Raw genomic sequence first — 22,419 nt, forward strand, 5'->3', positions numbered from 1 at the left:
GTAAAACTAAAATATGTGCTGATTTAGGTCCACATCCATACATTTTCTTTTACCTCTTCTTTGACAAGAATACAAGGAGATGCAAATCCACTATCATAAAACACACAGCCATTAATATAACAAGAATGCACATAATATGCAATTAATGATGCACCCAGGCAATAAAGCAGCTTCAGCGATAGAATCTCAAAAAGCTTATCAGCAAATATCCAGGTCACACTGTATTAGATTTATTTAAATGAAAAACTTTGCTAAGTATAACATTAGTTCAATCAAAGCATACATGGAGGGCAATAATTATTCAAAGTTAAACAAATAATTAAATGCATACTACATAAGGAATCATTGTATCACTAAATAAGTCTTTGTCCATTTTCATTTCTGCATTATCGTTGGACTGATTTTCCATTTAAGCACTACCTGAGCTTGGTACAGTAAGATATTTCTTTTTAACTCATGCAGATGAAGATGCCAGCCAAAATGTTGACAATTTCTTAATTTGAACCCATACAGAAAATAGTAAAAGGTGGTAATGGTAAAAGGAAAATTGACACAAACTAGAGCTACAATTAAATACAAGGGGAATTTATTTATTTAGTGATTTAATTAATTTAATGCCCACAAATTAATCATTCCAGTCATGGGTTGCTCTAAAGGCAAAAGTTAATTGACCAAAAACACTCTTCCTTAATGGCATTTTACAATCACCCCTAACACCAGCCCAAGTTATATTTCCTGTAATTTTGTTAACAAACTGTTTACTAGATAAACATTTATTTAACTATTTATTTTTTTAGTAATTTGACCCTCAAATTTGTAGTTGCTTTGCCATTTCTCAAATAAAAAAGTGTACAAATTATGTACACTTTTTTAAAGATGAGTAAATTCAGATATGTTTTGTGACATGCAGCCTTGAAGAACAGACTCATTCCACAGTATGATGCACAGAAACTCAAGAAAATGAAAAATGAGTGCAAATATCGCCCCCTTCAGGATTAAGAGCGCAGTGTAAAAAGAATGAAGAAGCGCACTCTGGTAAAGAGATTAGCAAGAGCTGAATGATTATTGCATTGTTCGGGTCATAGGCGAAAGGTCAAATTCCAGATGAATATCAAGACAACAGATAGAGTGTCAGGGAGAGAAAAAGATAAAGAGATTAAATCAATCAGTATTGTATGAAGAATTCAGCATGACAAGAGTTCCAGATTTGGTTAGTTTCACTGATTTTAATGATTACAAACTGAATCTCAGAAAAGATGAGAAATGAACACAAGTGATTCAATACTAAAGACTCTTACAAGCTCTTAATCCTCATTCGGTAAAATTCCAGAACTTTCTTCTATGCAACATAAAGTAAACCGCACCATCACACAAAACTAAAGATGATTCAATCTAAACTTGAGCTCTAGAACTCCCCTTCAACTTGTGTTCCAGAATTTTGCAATTGAATGGGTATGTTGTATATCTGGAACAGGGCATAGTTACACAATACAAGAAAAAACATTAACACTTTGATCATGAGGAAAAATATTAAAAAGAGTCATAAAAAAGGAAAATCATAACATTATTAATAAAAATATTATTAAAAGATCAGTTTAAGCATTAACTGAATATCATACAAACTGCTCTATTGACAAAATCCATTTCAGAGAATTTAGTTTCATCTAAAGCACAAACAGAAGGATACACTTTAAAAATTCTAAACCACCATCCATTTCCGCTACAGACGCAGTACAAACACAATACCAAGGTAGCACATATAAAAATGAAAAGACAATCTAATATAAAACCTTTAAACAGCCATTTAATGAAGAGATGACAAAGAGCTACTGATTGAGACCTCACATTCACTGAAGCAGGAAGAGTATAAACTAAAGTATGAGTATCACTATTAGAGGTCAATTGATCAGACTGGAGATGATCCATTCCTTCAGGACAATATGTGTATGTGTAAATGTGCAGACATGTGAGTTAGGGTGTGTGTTTGTTAACTGATCCCTGTCAGGGTGTAAATGTGTGTTTGGAATTGTGCATGCAAGAGAGCGTAAGTGTATTACGTTTTTTTTTCTTGAGATTTTGGGTTTTGTTTGTGTTATTCCTCAAGCTTTTATTGGCGTGGGGTTTTAGCTGTGCGTGTGTGCGCTACTCATCAGGTTTTCTCTTGGGTTTTTTAGGGTTGCGTGAGCGACTTTTGGCTTTGCAGAGAGGACAGATCGGGGCATTCCGATGGATCTGCTGGTGGCAAGACAAACATGCCTGGAAACAGAAAAGCAACAAAATCAATAAACTTTTGATTTTTGTTTATACTATCCATGTACACACACCCACGCTATATACAGTATAAATATATTTACACACACAAAACATTTTTTTGCCTATCTTTAAAGGCCTTTGCACACCAAACGTGAATTTTTGAGAGATTTCTCGCCGCAATCAACATTTTTAATCAAAACAATCGATTCCTAATGAGACGTTCTCACCTAGAGTGAACATTCACACCGAATCACACGCCGGCAAAGAGAAACTTTTATTTTGATAGCATGTCGGGAGCCTCTGCAGTTACAAAAACCAGTGCATGTGGCACTAAGGTACAGGTTTTGACCACCGACATTATACACTGAAGTAACTTGAGGAAGAAATCCTAAACCTGCAGTGAGGATGTGTAATTTGCATCAAATGCATTAAAACTAAAAAAAAAAAAACATTTCTCTTAACATGTAAATTACATTGTTTACTGCCTTGCAAGCCCTTTAAAATGATCTGATCTTAAGATCTGATTCTCACTAGTGTTGCACGATTAATCATATCGCAATCGTGATGTCAGCCTGTGTGATTATATGACGGCAAAATGCTGCGATTATATAAAATAAATAAGTGCATGTGTGGACGCAACAGCCCATTCTCTCTGAGAGCTGTTTGCCCATTTTCTACACCGCTAATAAAAAGATGACCAGTCAGTCTCTGTTTAGGGGGTGGCACTTGTGGTTATGTCATGTGAGTTTCCGGTGTTCAGTGTAGAAATCAGGTGAAGATGGATGCCGAGCAGACCGACACTGAACTGGTGGCCAGAATAAATAACACAGAAACACAGATTACAGCTTGGCGATATATCTTTATTTCATAAATAATTAAAGTTCATATAATACGGGAGCGTGCATGTAAATAAACACAAACTCCAAAACTGTCATTCTCTGTGCGGTCAGAGCTGCTACAACCAGTCGTGGAAGAGACACAATATGAGCGGGAGTCGAGATATAAAGGAGTCGAGATATAAAGTTCTGCCAGGGGATGCGCACTCATTTTGAGCCAGGAAAAACCCAGTATGTGTACATGAAGGTAGATAAGGCATGTTTCCTTATATGCACAGCTGTGTGTCTAAACACCCCAAAGTTAATGATGCAGTAAAGTAAAAGTGTGTGTAAGTGTGAAGCACCTTCATAGGTGGAGGCTGTTGGCGGAATGTTGCTGTCTGCCTTGCGTCCTGTTTCCGTGCAGCCTGAAGCTGCTGGGCTGCAGCTGCAGCCGCGGCTAGGGATTCTGGGATAGGAGGCTCCTGGGGTTCTGTCTGCCACTCTGCCTTTTGCTTTTCAAAGTAGCTGAAAGGAGAGGTAGAAAACACAAATAAACACACACACACATTCAGAAAAAAATAGCATGCACTTGCGCCTTCCTACTAATGCTACAGAATTCTCTGACTCAGCTTTACGAATTACACTGTCACAAACACACTCCTCCACTGACTGCACTGACTAATTTTAAGGATTTCCCTCAGCTACACACACACTCTCTCAGACACATAGGAACAGTGTTACTAACTCAAGTGATAGTTTCTCCTCTTCCTGGCTGAGGTCGGGGAGTCTCTGCATGCCAAGGGTCATTCTCAGGGCGTCCACGTGTTCTTTCAGAGGTTTGTATTCATCATGGAGACGTCTGGTCGTCTCAAGCAGTTTGTTCAAGTCACTCTCGGACTGTTTGATAGTGTTTTCCATCTGGTGCAAGAAATACGGCCACTCCATAAATAAAAATGGTGGTTACCAATCTGACCTGGTAACACAGAGGTTACCGGATCAGACCCTTAAAGGAATAATTCCCCTAAAAATAAAATTATCTTATCATTTACTCACCCTCATGCCACTCCAGACGTCCATACAATGCAAGTGAATGGTGACCAAAAAGCACATAAAGGCAGCATACAATTAATTAATATGACCCCAGTGGTTTAATCCATGTCTTCTAAAGTGATTCAATTGGTTTTGGGTGAGAACAGTCCAAAATCGAACTCCTTTTTCACTGTAAATCTTGCCATTGCAGTCTCTTGGCAAGAACATGATTTCAAGCTCAATTACACTTCCTAGTGCTTGACAGATACGCAGATGGCACTGGGAAGTTTAATCAAGCTTGAAATCATGATTGCTAAGGAGACTGTTGATGTCAAGATTTATAGAGAAAAATTAGTTATATTTTGGTCTGTTCTCACCTAATACTGGTAACTTTGCATCAGAAGACATGGATTAAACCACTGAAGTCAGATGGATTACCTTTATGCAGCAGTTATGTGCTTTTTGGAGCTTCAAAGATCTGGTCACCATTTTCTTGCACTTGTAATAGTTTTAAAAAAAATCACACATATACGGGATGACACGAGGTGAGTAAATGACGAGAAAGTTTTCAGGTGAACTATTCATTTAATAAAACTCAAAATTTGTTTTTATTTGGCAGGTCACATATATTTTGTGTGTTATTGTATGCAACATACCAAGTCATAGTAAGTGTGGATGGACGGATAGATAGATAGATATATTTTCTCTATTTACCACGTTAATATCAGCATGTATGAGACGCAGCTCCTCTACATGAGCCATTTTCTCCTGCAGCAAAAGATCCATTTCCTGTTTATACTCTCTCAGGTGCTTTTCTTCTGATTCCAGAGCTTCAAATTCACTCCTCATTCGAGATTTTATCTTCTCCATCTGAAGCGTCTTATTCCTACACAACCACAAAAAACACAGTTTCAACAAATAGGCAGTGCATGATAACATATGACAATATAAAAGTGAGACTTAAGACTTGTGATGGTGTACATACAATTTTAAATTAATAACATATCTAGATATTCACATTAATACTGATCTTGACAACCATATGTGTGTGTTTGAGGGCTTTATAATCACTTTATTAACGTGTTATAACTGTTCTGCAGGAAACGAAGCTTTGGCTTTTTAGTTTCGTGTCTAACCACAACAGCATGTTTTTTTTCCACACCCATCCACTCTAAAATAACAGCGAGATCAACGACTTCATCAGAAATGAAATTTAATTTAGATTCGGTTTAGATGTTTTCAGTTTTTAGGTCAAAGCTACGTGTTTTTCACGCTTTTTTGCTATGTGCTTAAGAAACAAAACCGACACAAAGCACCAGTCAAAAGATAATCGCTTCACATTATTAGCACTATGAATGGATTGTTGCTAAAACGATTGATTAATGGTAAATGTGCCGGGTTTGTGCGATCAAAGTGGAATTAGCCAGATGTTGTGCACAGGCTAGCGTCATCTGCTTTAAGATCAATCTCAGCATTTCTTACCGTATTTCTTTGATGTTTTCTAGCTTGCACATTATCTCCTGCTCCTCCGCCATGATGGACTATAAATTTGTAAGACTGTTGTCGGAATTATACGAAGGACAAGAACAGTTGCCGATAACCCTCTCATAAGAAAGACAATAGAAATGCTAACCAGCTGTGGAAAATAGCAACACGACGCAGACTACATTTCCCACAATCCACCGCGAGGCTTAAAGGGACAGCGTGCTTAATAACACTGCTTTAGTACGCGTTTATTACATTATAATAGCGTTTCCGGGCTGATATTTCATTCTTGAGAATTCAGCAGCCACTTTCGCAACCTTTTTAAACAACAGTATTGAGGGTCTGACGGATATACTCTGAAATGATATACATTCACTCGTGTCTACCGTTAACGCTCAGCGTGTACGAGGTATGTTTAACCTAGGTTGCTGCATTACCGGAGTCCCGGCCACCCACGTGTTTCTGAAGTTCCGTGACGGAGGCAGCAAACACGTACTTTCCGTGGCTCTGCCCGTCCGAGCGCAGCGACAGGGGGCGTCCGACGTGTTGCCGAAGCGCAGGCGGTGGGTGCAGTCGGGGCCGCTGGAGGGAGGGAGGGAGGGAGGGAGAGCGATAGGAGAAAGAGGGATGGAGATGGATGATAGATGCTTGTGTAGCGCGTCCCGTACGGTTGCCGTTATGCTCGGCCGCAGACAAACTTTCTTCCTCCAGCGACTCTCTCTCTTTCCCCCATTTTCAACCCATAAAGCAGGACGCAGGGCGAATGCGTGCTAGTGTTCTGGAACGCGTCGTGATCGCTTATTTATCCGTCTGATAAATGGTTTTGGAGCTCGCCGCGCCCGCCGGTGCAGGCCCTGCGCTCCAGCGCTGCATCCCGCACATCCAGCGGGTTTTCCGGGTCAGAGTGAGCTTCGGAACTGCCGAGTCCAGCAGCGATATACCCGACGCCGGCTCCAGTATCATCGTAAACATCGAGGACGGCAACGAAGAAGATTGCACTAAAGCTAAAGTGAGTATGTGTGTGTTGAGTGACTGAGTGAGTGTCGCAGGAGAGCTGAGCGAACACGACCGAGGAGCCAACTCACAGCAGCAACATCGCAATGCAAGCTGTTTATTTCCATAATAGTTAAGACTGTTTTTTGTCCCTTTCGTGGCGCAAAACAAGAAATTACATATTGTCAGCGTGATTCTGTTAAATACACACCACGGGCATGTTTATGCAAACGGCGAATTGATCTATATATAAGTCACGAGGACAACTGATGCTCACGACTCACGTTTTACAGAGATTTACGGAGTGCAAGTTTGACAGGGAGCGCGCGGCACACAAACATTTTATCTCTCACACGCGTGAGGATCGTTATGTAGTACATTTTCCTTTCTGAGCAGGCCTTTTATTTACTCTTTATCACTAAAATAACTTCCCACCAGCAGCAGGTGCCGTGCGTGTGGAATTACACTTGCAGGATCCTCGAGCGGAAATGTTGCACGAGAATTGATGTAGCCATTCAAAGTGCAAACTGATACAAAACATTTGGATGGTCCTATTACAGATACACTTGTTTGACATTTTTTACAAAGCCCTTGTCTGACGCACTGACATGTTAGAAGGGCACGGGTCTGAAGTTGCTGCAGCATCTCAATGTGTTTAAACCTGACTGTTTTAAAGGTGCACTCAGTATTTTTTTCCTCATTTAAAAGTTTCACTTTTAAAGAACTAAAATTTTGAAACATGCATACAATTATGAGCACTCACGTGAGATGAAGACTCCAGTCCTTATAAAAGCATTTTTGTTCTACAGTGAGAGGGTCTGCTCATGGGGGCTGCCATGTTAGAATCACATGACCAGCCAAATACTACTCACTTATTCTGCCTTCTTTTGCTATCCGAAGTATCCCACTTCCCAAGTCTGAAGTGGTAATTAAGATGATGTCATGTTCACATGCTTTGTTGTCAGAAAGAACAGGAAACATGGACGGTGTCAGGTTAATTCATACATATTTGGACACTCACTCATGGATTAAATTAATCATGACTGACTCTGACTAGTGAATTTCTACAATGGCATTGGTAAATAAAAGGTGTTGTATTTGAATGATGCTGGATACATTGCCCTTGGTGTCAGTGTTTGTCAACAGAATACTAGATAATAAAAAATTACTGAGTGCACCTTTAATTAAAAAGTGTGTTATAGTACCACAGGAAATCCTACACAGATATTAGTGCCTCAAATGCACAAAGACTGATCAGACCAAAGTAATCTCTGTAGAACTTAAGCCCCTGGTATACTTTGTTTTTGTGTGTTCCTTGATCGGCTCGTGCCAGGTAAACTGCACTGCTTTTCAAAGTATACTTTTCTGACCACAAACGAATATGAATGGCACTGATGTGCACAGATGGTGACTGTCCGTGTGTCGTGAAAGTCTATCCACTGTACTGATGATGAAATTTGTATCATGGATACTGGGTATACTTTGTTTTTCTGTGTTCCGGATCGGATCGCTCCTGGTCGGCTGTGTTGATTTTCATAGTATACTCTTTTGACCATGAGCGAATATGAACGGGTTCGACGCATGCGCACTACAACTGCTTTATGATACTCTTTTAGTCCAGTCAATGGCAGGCGCATGCACCAACGATGTGCACATATGAGGACTGTCCGTGTGTCCAGAAAATCTTGGCTATACACAGACAGCCCGCGCAGACTGTACTGATGACGAAATTTGAATCTTGCATACTGTGCGTGGAGTGATCACGAATGTGGATAACCAAAGTATACTTTAGCCTTTAAGGCCTGGGTATTCTTTGTATTTTGGCATTCAGGATTGGATCACAACCGTGTTGATTTTCAAAGTATGCTCTTTTTAACAAGAGCGAATACGAACATGTTCGATGCATGCATACTACGATTGCTTTGTGATAATCTTTTAGTCTAGCCAACGGAAGGTGCATGCATGAATGATGCACACAGACAAGGATTGTCTGCATGTTGAGAAAATCTGGGCTATGTGCAGACAATCCGTGCAGACTGTACTGATGCCAAAATTTGCATTATGCACACAGTGAGCAGAGCGATCACAAATGCTGACAATTGAAGTTAACTTTAGCCTTTAAGGTCTGGTATAATTCTGTTTTTTGCCGTTCCGGATTGAATAACACATGGTAAACCGTATTGATTTTCAAAGTATACTCTTTTGACCATGACTGAATACGAACATGTTTGAAGCATGCACACTACGTTTGCTTTGTGATAATCTTTTAGTATAGTCAATGGTAGTCACGTGCACTGTTGTGCTGTCCATGTGTCAAGAAAATCAGGGCTGCTCGCGGACTGTGCAAATGACAAAATTTGCTTTACGCATACTTTGCGCCGAGCGATGACCAACACGTACAGTAAGTATACTTTGATCTTTAGTGTGTTTGTGTCCATGTGTGACTACGTTGTTATAACTATTAGATGCTGGCACCCAATATGTCTTCAGACTGAGGGCCTGAGTTCGGAGCTGCACCGTGGGGTTAAATGGGCTTCATCTGGCCATGAGCTCCAGCAAAGAGACTCACTCCACTTGTTGCTATGAGACAAACCAGTATAAACCTGTGTGTGTGTGTGCTCGAGTGCATGGTGGCCTTGCTGATTGTAAGCCTGTGTTGTGGAGGAGGTGAGGAGAAGAGAAGGTAAAATAGAAGGAAAACAAGGCAGAAATGAAAGGAGAAGAGCAAAGAAAAGGAGAAGGAGGGAAGCTTTTTAAAGGAGGACAGATTGTGTTGTTCGGCTTGATTATGGTCTGTCTGTTGAGTATACTTGTGCTGTTTTTATGCTGGCTGTTTGAGTCACAGTGTATTGTGTGATTTATTTTAGGACATTTAGACATGTGGACATATTTGAGATATGACCTGTGAGTTTAAAAACTGGAACGTTGTGGTCGTATTCAGCTCACTAAAAGCTTTCCCCACATGAAGGGCCTCTTGTTTGACCATGAGACGGCCGTTTTCACTCACTATGCTGCAGTTGTCTCCCTGCAGTCAGCGAGGAGTTTGGCATGACAGAGGACGGACTGTGTTTGTTCACCAACTCCTTTATGTTTTATAGGACACCTTACCCCCACAAAGGCTGATTGTATGCAACCTCTGCTCTTTCCACCCAATGAGGAATATTTCAGTTTTCTTGCTTTTGTTTTCTTGGGCACCATGCACACAGACCTCTCCCACCCACTCAGCAGCAGTTCCAGATCAGTTCCACATCAGACATGTCATAATGAATATGGGTGAGTGAACAGGCGATTGACTTCAGATATTCTGTCTGATATTTAAGTCTTTATTCTTATAATTTTTATAATGATCTATTCTTAAGTTATTTCCCACAGTTTTCAGATCAACTGTTAGATCACAACATGACATTTATTGGTATCAATACATTTTCAGAAACCATCCCTGCATCCAAAATCGCTTATTGTCAGAAAGTGTTGTCACAATTTCAAAATTTCAGCAGTCGATACTGATAGTAGAAAAATTTCACGATTCTCGATGCCTATTTCGCTAAAACTGCAAAAAAAAAAAAAAATATAATATATATATATATATATATATATATATATATATATATATATATATAGGTAATATGCTCTTTTAGCCTATTCAAATGTGAAATTGTAAATCAATTTATATATGTAAATAATACATCCAATAGCATGTTTCCTTTGAGTGTTTCTCAATTAAGTAAACATTGCTTCAAGTTTTTTTATGTAGGACCCAATGAAATCAGTTATATTTTTTCTTAATTATATTTAAAATTTTCCCAAATTCCATGTTTTCAAAATAGTTTTTTTTTTTAATACAAAAGTTTAAATTTAATTGTCAAAATTGTGTCTTATCAAATTAATCCAAACTTTAATCAAATGAAAATAGAACAAGGCTATTTAAAACAAGCACTACTGCAGGTCACCAACAACTAGATCATCAAAATAAAATAAATACAAAACAATACATAAAAAAACAAGAAATACATTCAAACAAAATCAATAAAACACATAACCAACTAAACTACAAATCTCTCTCCACAGCCACTCCTCGAGAACCCTCCAAAATAGCCAAATATCCCCCCCACTTCCTGATGAACAAATCCCATTTCCCTAGCCTTCTAAACAAACATCTCCTCAAACGCTACCACCTTGCCCATCTCACCGCGCAATTCCCTAAATGAGGGTGCCCCAGCCGACTTCCATCCCCTGAGGATGATTTCTTACCAATCATGTCTCTGGCTAGGACCCAACTTTTTAAAGAACTGTCCCCAATATCAATAGTCATCCCATCACCCAGGATACATAGTCTGGGGCTAAATGAAAGTTCAACCTATACAATTTAGAAGGGGTCCAGTAGAACTTAAATTGCATCAGACAGACCCTTGCATCTCTAGATGCAGACTTGATGCTTTTTAAGGTTCCTAGCCCGCACACTCCCTCCTCCAATAACAGGTTTAAATCCTTCTCCCATAATCTCTTGAATGAAGATGAAGTTCCATCGCCCAGACTCTGAATTAACAGGGAGTAATACACAGATGCTTCATGACCTTTCCCAAAAGCAGTAATCACCATTTCCAAAGTATCTGCCACTTTAGGCGGGTGTACACTACTTCCAAAAATAGTACAGAGCAGATGGTGCAGCTGTAAATAACTAAAGAACTGGGATCTATGAATCTTAAAATGATGAACAAAATTATCAAAAGATCTCAGTATTCCACTCTCATATAGTTCACAGAGTTTAGTAAACCCCCTTCCCAATCCACTCTGACCAGTAGAAAGGGGACTTATTAATATGTAATTTAGGGTTCAGACATATGCTTGAGGCAACATTTATATAAATGTCCAAATTTAACACTCTGGACACTTTTGTCCAAACCACATGCAAATGCGAGATAATGGGGTGTGACTTAACTTCTCCAGTTAGTTTGATCGAAAATCTTGGGTAGGCTTAGCTCACCTTTGTCAATCGGCCTATGTAACATTGAAATGTAACCTGGGACGGTTACCATTCCAAATAAAGGACTTCACTTTGCTATGAAATTGTTTGAAATAAGAGAGGGGGACATCTACAGGGAGAGACTGTAGCTGGTATTTACATTTTGGGATACAATTCATTTTAATAACATTAACCTTCCCAATCATAGATAAATGTAATGAAGCCCACCTGCCCACATCACTCAAAAACCTTTCTTTTAAAGGGTCAAATTAACTCTGACTAAATCAAATAAATTTGTTGCAAATAAAATACCCAAATACTTAATGCCCAGTTTGGGCCATTGAAAGGCTCCCAGCTGAAAAGCCGTTACTGGGCAGTACGCAGTCAGAGCCAAAGCTTAGGATTAGGGCTGTACAATTAATCGAAAAGTTAATCGTGATTACGGCTGCCACGATTATGTAATCGTGAAAATTGACGATTACAGCGCTCAAATTAAGTCTGCTACAGTTGCGTCAATGGTTTCTATTTACAACGTGTTTTTGCAGCGGTTGAGTATTCTAACCATTCACAGACATGTCCGTTGAGCAAGGAAACGGCAATGGCCAATCAGAGCCACTTAGATTAGTCCTCCGTCCTATCTGTAATGACAACTAATGCACAAGTTTTACACCATCTGAATGCCCAGATGCTTGCTCTGTTCATGGTGGCACAGGAAAATTAATACTGAAGAAACATCATCTGACACTCGAAAAGAAGCTGTAGGACAAGAGTGAAAAGCACTTTGTAATTATTTTGGATTCATTGCATACTGCACCGCTCGCTTTGAACGTAGATGCTAAATACACTGCAAATGAGCAACACGACAAAACTAAAATTATCCTGTTCTAATCAACGCACAGACGCGGTGTAAATAATTTATAATTATGCTGATTAGACAGCTTTGTTTTTAACGAGAGCATTCGTGAGAGTGTAGAACATTCATGATCTTGCGTCGAAATGCAGCTCTCAAACAGTGTAAACCTGCTGTGAGTGACAGCAGTCATTGTAATGGGAGAGTTTGTCACGTTGCTCGATTTCTGTGTACAATTTATTCATGTAATAACAGTTTTGTTTTGTCATGTTAATGAGTAGGCCAATGTGAATTTGATTTGTACAAAATAGCAATAAAATAATTCAGCTTAACTGTGTGTTTTGGAAGTGTAGCCAACATAAAGAATATGGCATGAATAGCATATTTCAGGAATCACCGTCATTGTTATTGCGTCTGCTCTTATAAGACTCATTTGCCACGTAGCTGGTATTGGTAGATTTAACATTTTCATGAATCGCACAAACTCTGATCGGAAAATACTGTTTTTCATTTCCAAAGTGCAACCACTGATGCCAAAAATTATCTAACGATGATCTAACATGAACACCATTGAAGATCTAACGGGATGACTGGTCCGCTGTCTAGCCACCTTAAATCTTACCGAACGCAGATTTAAAGTTAATAATTATTTACTGTACGTGGACTAATAATTTAACCAGTACTTTAGCAATAATGACATTTATTCTATACCATAGATATCAATTTACAATAATTTTAATTTGCCTTACCTTAAAAACTTTGTTACAATATAAAATAAAATACAATATAATGCTTAAAAGATGCTTAAAAGAAACTGGAGCATAACTCATATCCACCATTGAAATCTGCTACTCTGAAGAACCACATGGTTGCTTACTTTGTAACATCACAATAATTAAACATTTTAATCGACATTAATAATTGCAATTACAATGTCAAGAACAATAATTGACAATTATGATTTTTGCTATAATTGTGCAACCCTACTTCAGATTTAGACCAATTAACTCTGTATCCTGAAAATTGTGACATGGCATGGATCAGTCTGGGCTTGGCTGTGGCATGGCATGGAGCAGTCTGAGGTTCGTCTGTGACATGGCATGGAGCAGGCTGAGGCGTGGTGGTGACATGGCATGGAGTAGACTCTGGCGTGGCTGTGACGTGGCCTGGAGCTGACTCTGGCATGGCTGTGACCTGGCCTGGAGCTGACTCTGGCCTGGACAGAGTCTTTAGAATGACCTCTGTGGTCGGGAGCAAGGACTGAGACTCGAAAGGACCTCCGTGTTCGTGAAAATGGGCAGAGACTTGGAAACGACCTCCGTGGTCATGAACATGTGCAGAGACCTGGAAATGACCTCCGTGGTTGTGAACATGGACTTGGAAGCGACCTCTGTCATTGACATTGACAGAGTCCCGGGAGTTACCTCTGTGGTCGTGGGTAAGGACAGAGTCTCGGGAATGACCTCTGTGGTTATGAACACAGGCTGAGACTCAGAGATGAAATCCCTTCTCCTCCTCGAGGAGGCTGGCAACGTTGGCTCATTGCCCATGGCAGGCATGGGCTCATTGGCAATGATGTGGGATGCTGGTTTGGAGTGGTGGTGGCGTAGTGGCTAAAGCACAGGGCTGTTAATCAGAAGGTCACAGGTTCTAACCCCATGGCCACCACCATTGTGTCCTTGAGCAAGGCACTTAACTCCAGGTTTGGATAAAAGCGTCTGCCAAATGCATAAATGTAAATGTAATGGTTTTGCGGCAATATCGCTGAAACTCTGGCTTGGTGGCCATGACTGTGAAACTCTGGCTTGGCGGCCATGATGTGAAACTCTGGCTTGGTGGCCATGACTTGAAACTCTGGCTTGGCGGCCATGATGTGAAACTCTGGCTTGGCGGCGGCCATGTTGTGGAACTCTGGCCTCTCCCACAGTGAGCGTGGAACCAATGATCTGCAGGGCGAGGTTGATATATTGGGCCAGATTGAGGGGACTGCGACCACAAGGCATCAAGGAAGAGATGGGCTCATTAAGTCCGACCTGAAAAATTTCCTTGAGGGCGAGCTCATTAAAAGTCTGCAACATCTTTCATCAGCATCACAAACATGTTGGACAGTTGATGCTGGATTTCTCCCTCTGTGCCATTAAAGTCCGTGGTCTGCAGGCCCGTCAGAGGTTTCAGCTTGAGCACATAAGTGTCTTTTTATATCTCCAGAGCCCGATGATTTAACATTTTTTACATATTGACTTCAAAGAGCAAATATGTTGCAGGGTGTATCAAATCTCACCGGATTATAACACAAAAATAACTAAAAACTAGCAAAGTGCGCAGAGCTCGTCGCATACACGTGCACTCCTCGCATAGCGTCATGTGACTCCGAACAATTACTTTTTAAGAAAACAATTTATCTATTTTATATAAGTGCTTTAGTGTATATCCTCACCACTTAATATAAAACACAACATTGCTCTAATTTTTGACAAATAAAATGCTGCACAACGGAGCATCACATATTAATTAAAACATTGATGAAAACTTCTGTTCAGTACAACAGCACGTTGTTTGTGATACCAGTTCAATAATAATAATAGGCTAATAATAATAAAAAATTATAAAAATTAAATGTATTTTTATAAACATTTCTGTCACAATTTCTTAAATGATATGTGTTAAGCTGAATCTGAATCAAACTTTTATTTTGAAGTGAAGGCGTTTTCGTTTCTGTGGGAATAACTTGATGTTTTGATGGTTGCATCACACCATCACACATAAGCAGTTGGTTAAATGGCCCAGTGCGATTATTAAAGCGCAAAATGCTGCAATTTAGTTATATAAATATATAGGCTGCAGACGGTGCACACGTCACAGTAAATGAGTGCTCTCTTCTGTCATCTACTACAACAAGCACAATGTGTAATGCTCATAAAATGTGGTGTTTTGAGCGTATGAGCGGCTTCACACATTCACTTTGCAGCATGCAGCACATGCAGAGTGTATATTTAATTAATTAAGCATCAATTTGGTACTGTAGAAACACTGTGGAATAATCCCTTTGACCTGAAGCAGTATACCTTTAAATTAGAGCAAGGGGAAAAAAGCCACCCTATGAGTTAAGTGCTTCCATAACTTAAAATGTGGCAAAACATTTAAAAATAAAAAAGCCCACGAAATGAATTGCTCTGTTTTTTTATGATAATTACTATTTGTAACATCCGACATAGTTCTTAATCTTCTATTCTTGGCCAAGTTTTTGGTTTTACGCCTTTTTAATGTTAATGATTTGGTTACATTTAAGTATTTACACTATTGTGCATCATCAGTATTGTGTATAAGAAACAAATTGCCCTCATCAAGGTACAAATGCCCCTGAGAATCAAATGCGAGGTGGCAAATATTGCGCCTTTATGATGAAGTACATTTTTTTTTACAAAGCATTTAATTTATTTTTAATTCTTATTGAATTTAGTGCATTTGATCTGTTGTGGACTGCTGACACGGATTGTACAGTGCAGCTGATTAGAGAACTGTTGTTAAAGACTTGATCCCTAGCCCAGGCCCGTGGTTTGCAAGTGCAGACATTGTGGTTCAGTGCCCAAGGGAACATGCTACTGGAGTCAGCGTCACGACTCAGAGTGGTAGCTGTCACGCTGGGGAAGAAAGTCTTCAGTACCGCACATCTGCAGAGGGAGAGAGAGAGCGGGGAAGATTGTGTATACTGTCATGTTAAAGTGATGTTATTTCTAGTTTGATGTCTCTAATGCAAACAAGCACCAATAACACTCGGCATCTGTAAGGAAAGCTCCAGTGCAGTGCGTGTAGGTGTAAATTAGTGAAGCAGGCATGTGTGGTGGTTTATACATTCATCCTGCTTTGCAGATAAAGCGCTGTATGGTTTCGAAAAGTGTACATTTAATATGTACACTGTGTTTGCATGCCTGTAAGTGTGTGATCCAGGCTTTCCCAGTGAACACTGCGTTGTGTTAGTCGTGACTGCTAAAAAGCAGTTAGCTGATGACAGGGCTGCGTTGCTAGGCAACCGGTGTCATGAGCGCAGAGGAGCCTCTCGTAGCTGGATGGTGCTATCGGTTTTCTCTCTACACACACACACACACACACACATACAATCTCTCTCTCTCAACCTACACATACACATCCTTCTCACCCCACACAATAACAAACAGAGACACGCACGCACACATATTCACATACCCTCACTCTAGACTAGACTCACTTTGGAAACACTAACATGAAATATCAACCTTGATTGAAGTGAATTACTTGTCTTTAATACAAATTTTAAGATTAAAGAAAGCCTTTTTTAAATAAGTTTTTTTAAATAATTTTTTATTTTATTTTATCCCAATTTGAAATGGCCAATTCCCACTACTTAATAGGACCTTGTGGTGGCACGGTTACTCACCTCAATCTGGGTGGTGAAGGACAAGTCTCGGTTGCCTAATAATCCGCGCATCTTATAACGTGGTTCGCTGTGCATGACACCGCGGAGTCTCACAGCATGTGGAGGCTCATGCTACTCTCCGCGATCCATGCACAACTTACCACACACCCCATTGAGAGCGACCAATAACCCCTAATCGGGACCATGAGGAGGTTACCCCATGTGTCTACCCTCCCTAGTAACCGGGCCAATTTGGTTGCTTAAGAGACCTGACTGGAGTCACTCAGCACGTTCTGGATTTGAACTCGAGAGCCCAGGGATGGTAGTCAGCGTCAAAACCCATTGAGCTACCCAGGCCCCCAATAAGTGTAATTCAAACAGCTGTGAATTGTAATGGGAGATGTACATTAATTGGCTTAAAGGCATAGTTCACCCAATAATGAAAATTCTGTCATCAATTACCCTCATGCTGTTCCGAACCCATCAGGCTTATTTTATTTCTGATGTTAGCATTAAAGTTGCACTCAATCATTTTTTGAAGTATGTCAAAGTGGCTACATTGGCTTACACCAACACCTTGTGGCCTGAATGCCGCATAATTCAAACACAGTAGTTTTCAGTTACCAATGCCATTGTAGAAATTCACTATGCATTGTAAACCAGGATTATTTTAGTTCATGAATGAACGTGTCCCATGACATGGCAGTTACTGAGATTAAGTGAGTAGTATTCAGCTGGTCATGTGATGCTAACATGACTGCCCCCATGAGGGTGCCCCTGATCCATGTAGAATAAAAGAGCTTTTACGAGGTTACTGATATGACAAAACCTTTCATCCCACATGAGTGGTCATGATTTTATACACATTTCAATTACTATTCATTTCTTTATAAGTAAAACTTACTGGGTGAACCTTTAAGATTAGCCTGAGTCACACTTCATTTTCACTGCATCTTTTTTACATACAATAAAAGTGAATGGTGACTGAGGCTAAAATTTTGCCTGACAATTGTGTTCCACAGAAGCAAGTAATTTGGGTTTGTAACAACATGAGGGTGAGAAAATTATGACAGCATTTGGGTGAACTATCCTTTAAGGACTGGGTAATGTTCTCATATATAAAAGCAGATATTCAAGAATTCAAAGTGAAATCATTTTTGTAAATTTAGATGGACAAGTGCATGCTAGTTTGTAAATAAGCATGTGAGTGTTGCTATATAATTTGCTAAACTGATACAGTTAAATGTCCATTTGCATGTTTCACTGTTAGCAGTTGGTACTGACGTGGAATTCAAGGGTTAAGAAAATGTCTCCTAAACAGACATCATAGTACGTCTTTTTGTTTCCTTTCAACATAGTTAATTTGCCACAGTATAATTTCCTTCAAACATAACCCCACCCAAAGGTTCCTTTTTGTCATATTTAAATGGCTAATGTTATCAAAAAGTTTTGACCTGAGAATGCTGTAATTAATGTGAGTTTTCCCAGCAACACCTTGCTGCAAATCAGCCTGACCAATCCCGTTGTCTTCTCCCTCCTATATATAGAGAGATATTCACCATGACTCACAACACACACAAACCATAGGGCCGTTTGTGACAAATGGGCTCATGCGTCATGCGATTGTCTTCTAAGTATACAGTATGCTCACCTCATTAAAATAGCTGACAACATAATATAATGATATTGTAACATATTACAATAAAATGAACTGTGCAAAGGTTTTAGGCAGTTGTGAAAATTTTTATACAGTGAGTATTTTTTTCAAGAATAATGACACAAATAATGTAGTATATAATGTAATAAAGTGTAGTAAACATAAAAAAATAATAATAAATATTTGGTGCTACCACCCTATTCTTTTAAAAAAGCACAGATTCTCCTAGGTACACTTAGCACAGTTTTTCAAGTTTGTTGGCAGATTCCATGCATCTTGGAGAACTTGCCACAGTTTTATGTGTTTATCTCATTTGCTTCTGTCTCTTCATGTAATCCCAGACTGACTCAATGATGTTGAGATCCGGGCTCTGTGGGGTCAAACAGAGGCGTTTCAGCATTGAAGGACATCCGGGGCTTAGCCCAGACCATTTTATGCAAAGTGTTTTTTTTACAGTAACACTTTACTTTCAGTCAAAGTACATCTTAATTGTGTGAGACTTTAGTAGAACATAATATGAACTGTTGTGTATTGGTATATTACATTTTAAGTCAACAAAACAACTGTCCTAGAGAGTTCAGTCAATCTCTTTTCACCTGCTCCTGTCGCTCTCCCTTCTCATCAAGTGTTGCTGTCTTTTTCTCTCTCCTTCCACCAGAAAGCTACCAGAGAGACAAAAGGTGTTTAATGTTAACATTAGTTTAACATTATGTACACACAGTCACACACATACACACACTCTCTCTCTCTCTCTCTCTCTCCCTCTCAACACACACACATTCAACATACAACATACACTATTCACCTCTTGCTGTCTATTTGGTGTCCTTCTCATTACTTGTTATATTTCACTCTCTCATCACTTAATGTTGTTTCTCTCTCTCTAGTACTATCCTCGACTAACTCATCCTCTCTCCTCCCTGAATCATCTGTGATGCAAAAGAACAGATACAGCACATAACTTATTGCAAATCAGCTTCAAACAACTAATTCATCAAGTGCTACATATTTCAAATTGTAGACCAATACATTGAAGAAAATGTATTGGGAAGAGCAGATCAGTGGGATTGCCCTAATATCTATCATGATTCTTGAATTTTCATGTACATTACCATAAAGTCATCACAAAAGAGTTATTTTATAGAGAGTAAAGTGATGTAAAAAAATATTTAATATACATAATTTATATTTTTTGACATAAATAGTCAAAATTATGTATAAGATCCTAAGTTAAAGCAATACATGAATGACTTTAGTCTAAGTTCATTGACACACTATGGCATCGAACTGTATATAATTCTCAATGTTCATCTGTCAAAATCCTTTAATTAGGATCATTAGGGGCATTGTTTCACTTTTAACTTTCTCTAAAGTAACGTGACTGATTAATTGTTACCAGTTTCCATGCCTGATTCTGGCACAGCTGCTGCTGCTACTCCTCAGTCTGCAGCTCATCTTTCCTACCCTCTACAAAACCACTGAATCAAATCAAAGTGTATATTTACTACAAACTAATATAACAAAACAAGTCACACATACATTTTATGTTAATGCTTATTGGTTATCCTTAGCGAAAACAACACCTGATAAACAAGGAAAGTATTCAGTGCAGTGGGATAAAACTAGTGTTTCTGGCTACCTACAGCATGAAAAATAGCAAGGTTATGTAGCCTACACTTTTCTAGAAATGGGCACACTTATCTCGAAATGTGTAGCCGTTGTTTATCTTCAAATGTGATGATAAGCATGCTGGTCCAAGTGCTAACGTAGCCTATGGTAATAACTAGCCTACTGTGGGTGAAAGCCAGCCAGATGATGCTCTTCAGACTTTAAGGACCAAAAAAAATTTGAATTCTTACCCACTGACTTCTTTCGGAAAAATCCCAAAGCCTAATTTGCTTCATTTTTGCTGTCGTTCCTGCTAACCGCTGTTAACTCGCCACTAAGTAACATTAGTTGATGTCAACGACAGTGCTAGCTCCTCCCCTACCTGCTGCATATTCAACAGAGAGGAAGAAACGGAGCCCATAGGCTACCGACAGCAAAGAAGCTTATTCTATAGGCTAGATTATTTTTAAGACCTATCTCTATTTTTACAGGCTGTATGCAGTATGTGCAAAGCCAAAGCACAATGAAATAAGGCAACTTATGATTTCGGGGGTTTACATAGGCTATTACATTCGGGGCTACACTCAAAATATTTGAGGCTGAAGCCCCTGCAAAATCGGCTGACACCGCGTCTGGGGTCAAATCATCTGTTGCACAACTCCTTGTTCTACTTCTATTTGCAAAAGGAATGTTTGCAAATCTAAAATTGATATTTCCTAAAATATTTACTAAAGCAGAAGATACAAACTAACCATCTTAAGGCAAATGTTTTTGTGAAATATCTAATGTGCCTAGACCTTTGCTAAAGTACTGTATATAAAACTGGAGGATCAAAGATGCATTTGGAGCAAGAAAGAGTTAAAAGGGTTTAAAAAAAATGACTGCTCATGTTAGCCTCTGCTGCCCCTGCAAAAAAAAAAAAAAGAGTGGGATATCAAATCAAATCACCATATTGCCATATACACAAGTGCAACAGTAGGTAAAATTCTTGTGTGCAGTTCCGTATAACATAGCAGTCATGACAGTGACGAGACATATACCAATTACAATAAACAACATGTTTACACAACCCAATTTACATATCAAATGTACACATACTTACACAACACAATAATAATAAACAATGTACAGTAAACAATACACACAATATAAAATACACATACAATAAAAAAATAAAATAAAGAGTATATAAAAATATATATACAGTAGTTGTATTGTGGAGAATACAATTTATGACAGTATTTATAAATAATTGTGTTATTTCATGCATGCATTTTCAACATTCAAAAGATTTTTTTAAATTCATCTTAACATCTTAATATCTCTTCACATATATTTATTATATTCTTATTGCATTATATCATTGTATGCTGTATAATATTATTTGGAATGGACCGATACAAAATGTATGTGCCGATACTAATATCTGATCATTTACTGATTACTGATAATTAATTAAACAACTTCAATATAAATTAACTTTATTCTGCATGTTACACATCTGTCTGTCTTGTCATGGAAGTCGTGGCGTTTTCAAACTACACGACGAATCGGCGACAGGGTTGAATGAAACATTGAACTATTGACAAATTCCTGTCGACTCTGCCTGGACTCCAAATTACATTTCACAACAGAGTACATGTGAGAAGTGATACGAGATACGAAAACAAATGCACGATCATATGTTATGCATTTCAGAGTATGATGTGTATGTTTTTAATCGCCTCAAGGCATCATAAATTAAATTGGTTACAATATGAAAAAGTACCTCCTATTGAAAAATCTACCTATTTGCTTACCTGACTGTCCAAGAGAATAGGCAATTTCTCTTTCTCCTCCTGGTTGTTGTACAGTTCAAATGAAACATCAAATATGCACTGGTGCTCCTGCCAATGTTCCACAAATTGTCCTCCATTTCTTCGGTCCAATAAGACTTTCTAGATATCGCAGCCATGCTAGTTTATGTTCTGTTGCAGGTACATCAGTACTTCTCCCACTGAAACGTCCCGTGCCCTATTTCTTGCTCTCTTATTGGCTGTAGGTCAACGATCCAGTTGTGTTCAGTCAAAACACATTTCACATTGCGTGATTTGGAATCGTAGACGGGTCCAGATATTTAATATTCTGGATATCTCGCTGACATCAGCAACACGTCATCGATTCTCTAAGATCGCGTCTTTGATAATTCATACATTGCGATCGTTGCTCTCAGGCTTTTGATGGCAATCTCCACAAAACTGTCGCGAAAATCGGGCTTAAAATCGTGTAATGTTAACTCGATTACAAAACGCTGAAACTAAAAGCCCATTATTATCTCACATTAACATTTACTCACAATAAGTTACTTTTGAATAGCTTCTATTTAGGCTC

At 39.0% G+C, this 22,419-nt stretch overlaps 2 protein-coding genes across 2 annotated transcripts in view; one reads left to right on the top strand and one right to left on the bottom strand.

Moving 5' to 3' along the window:
* On the bottom strand, positions 1–5,766 carry LOC127639034 (zinc finger C4H2 domain-containing protein-like). Its single transcript, XM_052120853.1, has 5 exons — positions 5,583–5,766; positions 4,815–4,986; positions 3,817–3,989; positions 3,434–3,596; positions 1–2,256 (listed from the first exon to the last, which is right to left on the bottom strand). Exons 1-5 carry the CDS (start codon positions 5,633–5,635, stop codon positions 2,143–2,145), a joined length of 675 nt encoding a protein of 224 aa, XP_051976813.1. The 5' UTR covers positions 5,636–5,766; the 3' UTR covers positions 1–2,142.
* Positions 5,761–22,419, top strand: part of zc3h12b (zinc finger CCCH-type containing 12B) — a 25,787-nt gene continuing 9,128 nt past the window's right edge. Inside the window, exon 1 of the mRNA XM_052120847.1 lies at positions 5,761–6,594. Within this exon, the coding sequence (XP_051976807.1) occupies positions 6,403–6,594 (192 nt within the window). The 5' untranslated portion in view covers positions 5,761–6,402. The remainder of the gene's footprint in view (positions 6,595–22,419) is intronic.

This window comes from Xyrauchen texanus, chromosome 4, assembly GCF_025860055.1.
Source record: "Xyrauchen texanus isolate HMW12.3.18 chromosome 4, RBS_HiC_50CHRs, whole genome shotgun sequence".
In the NCBI taxonomy this organism is placed as follows: domain Eukaryota; kingdom Metazoa; phylum Chordata; class Actinopteri; order Cypriniformes; family Catostomidae; genus Xyrauchen; species Xyrauchen texanus.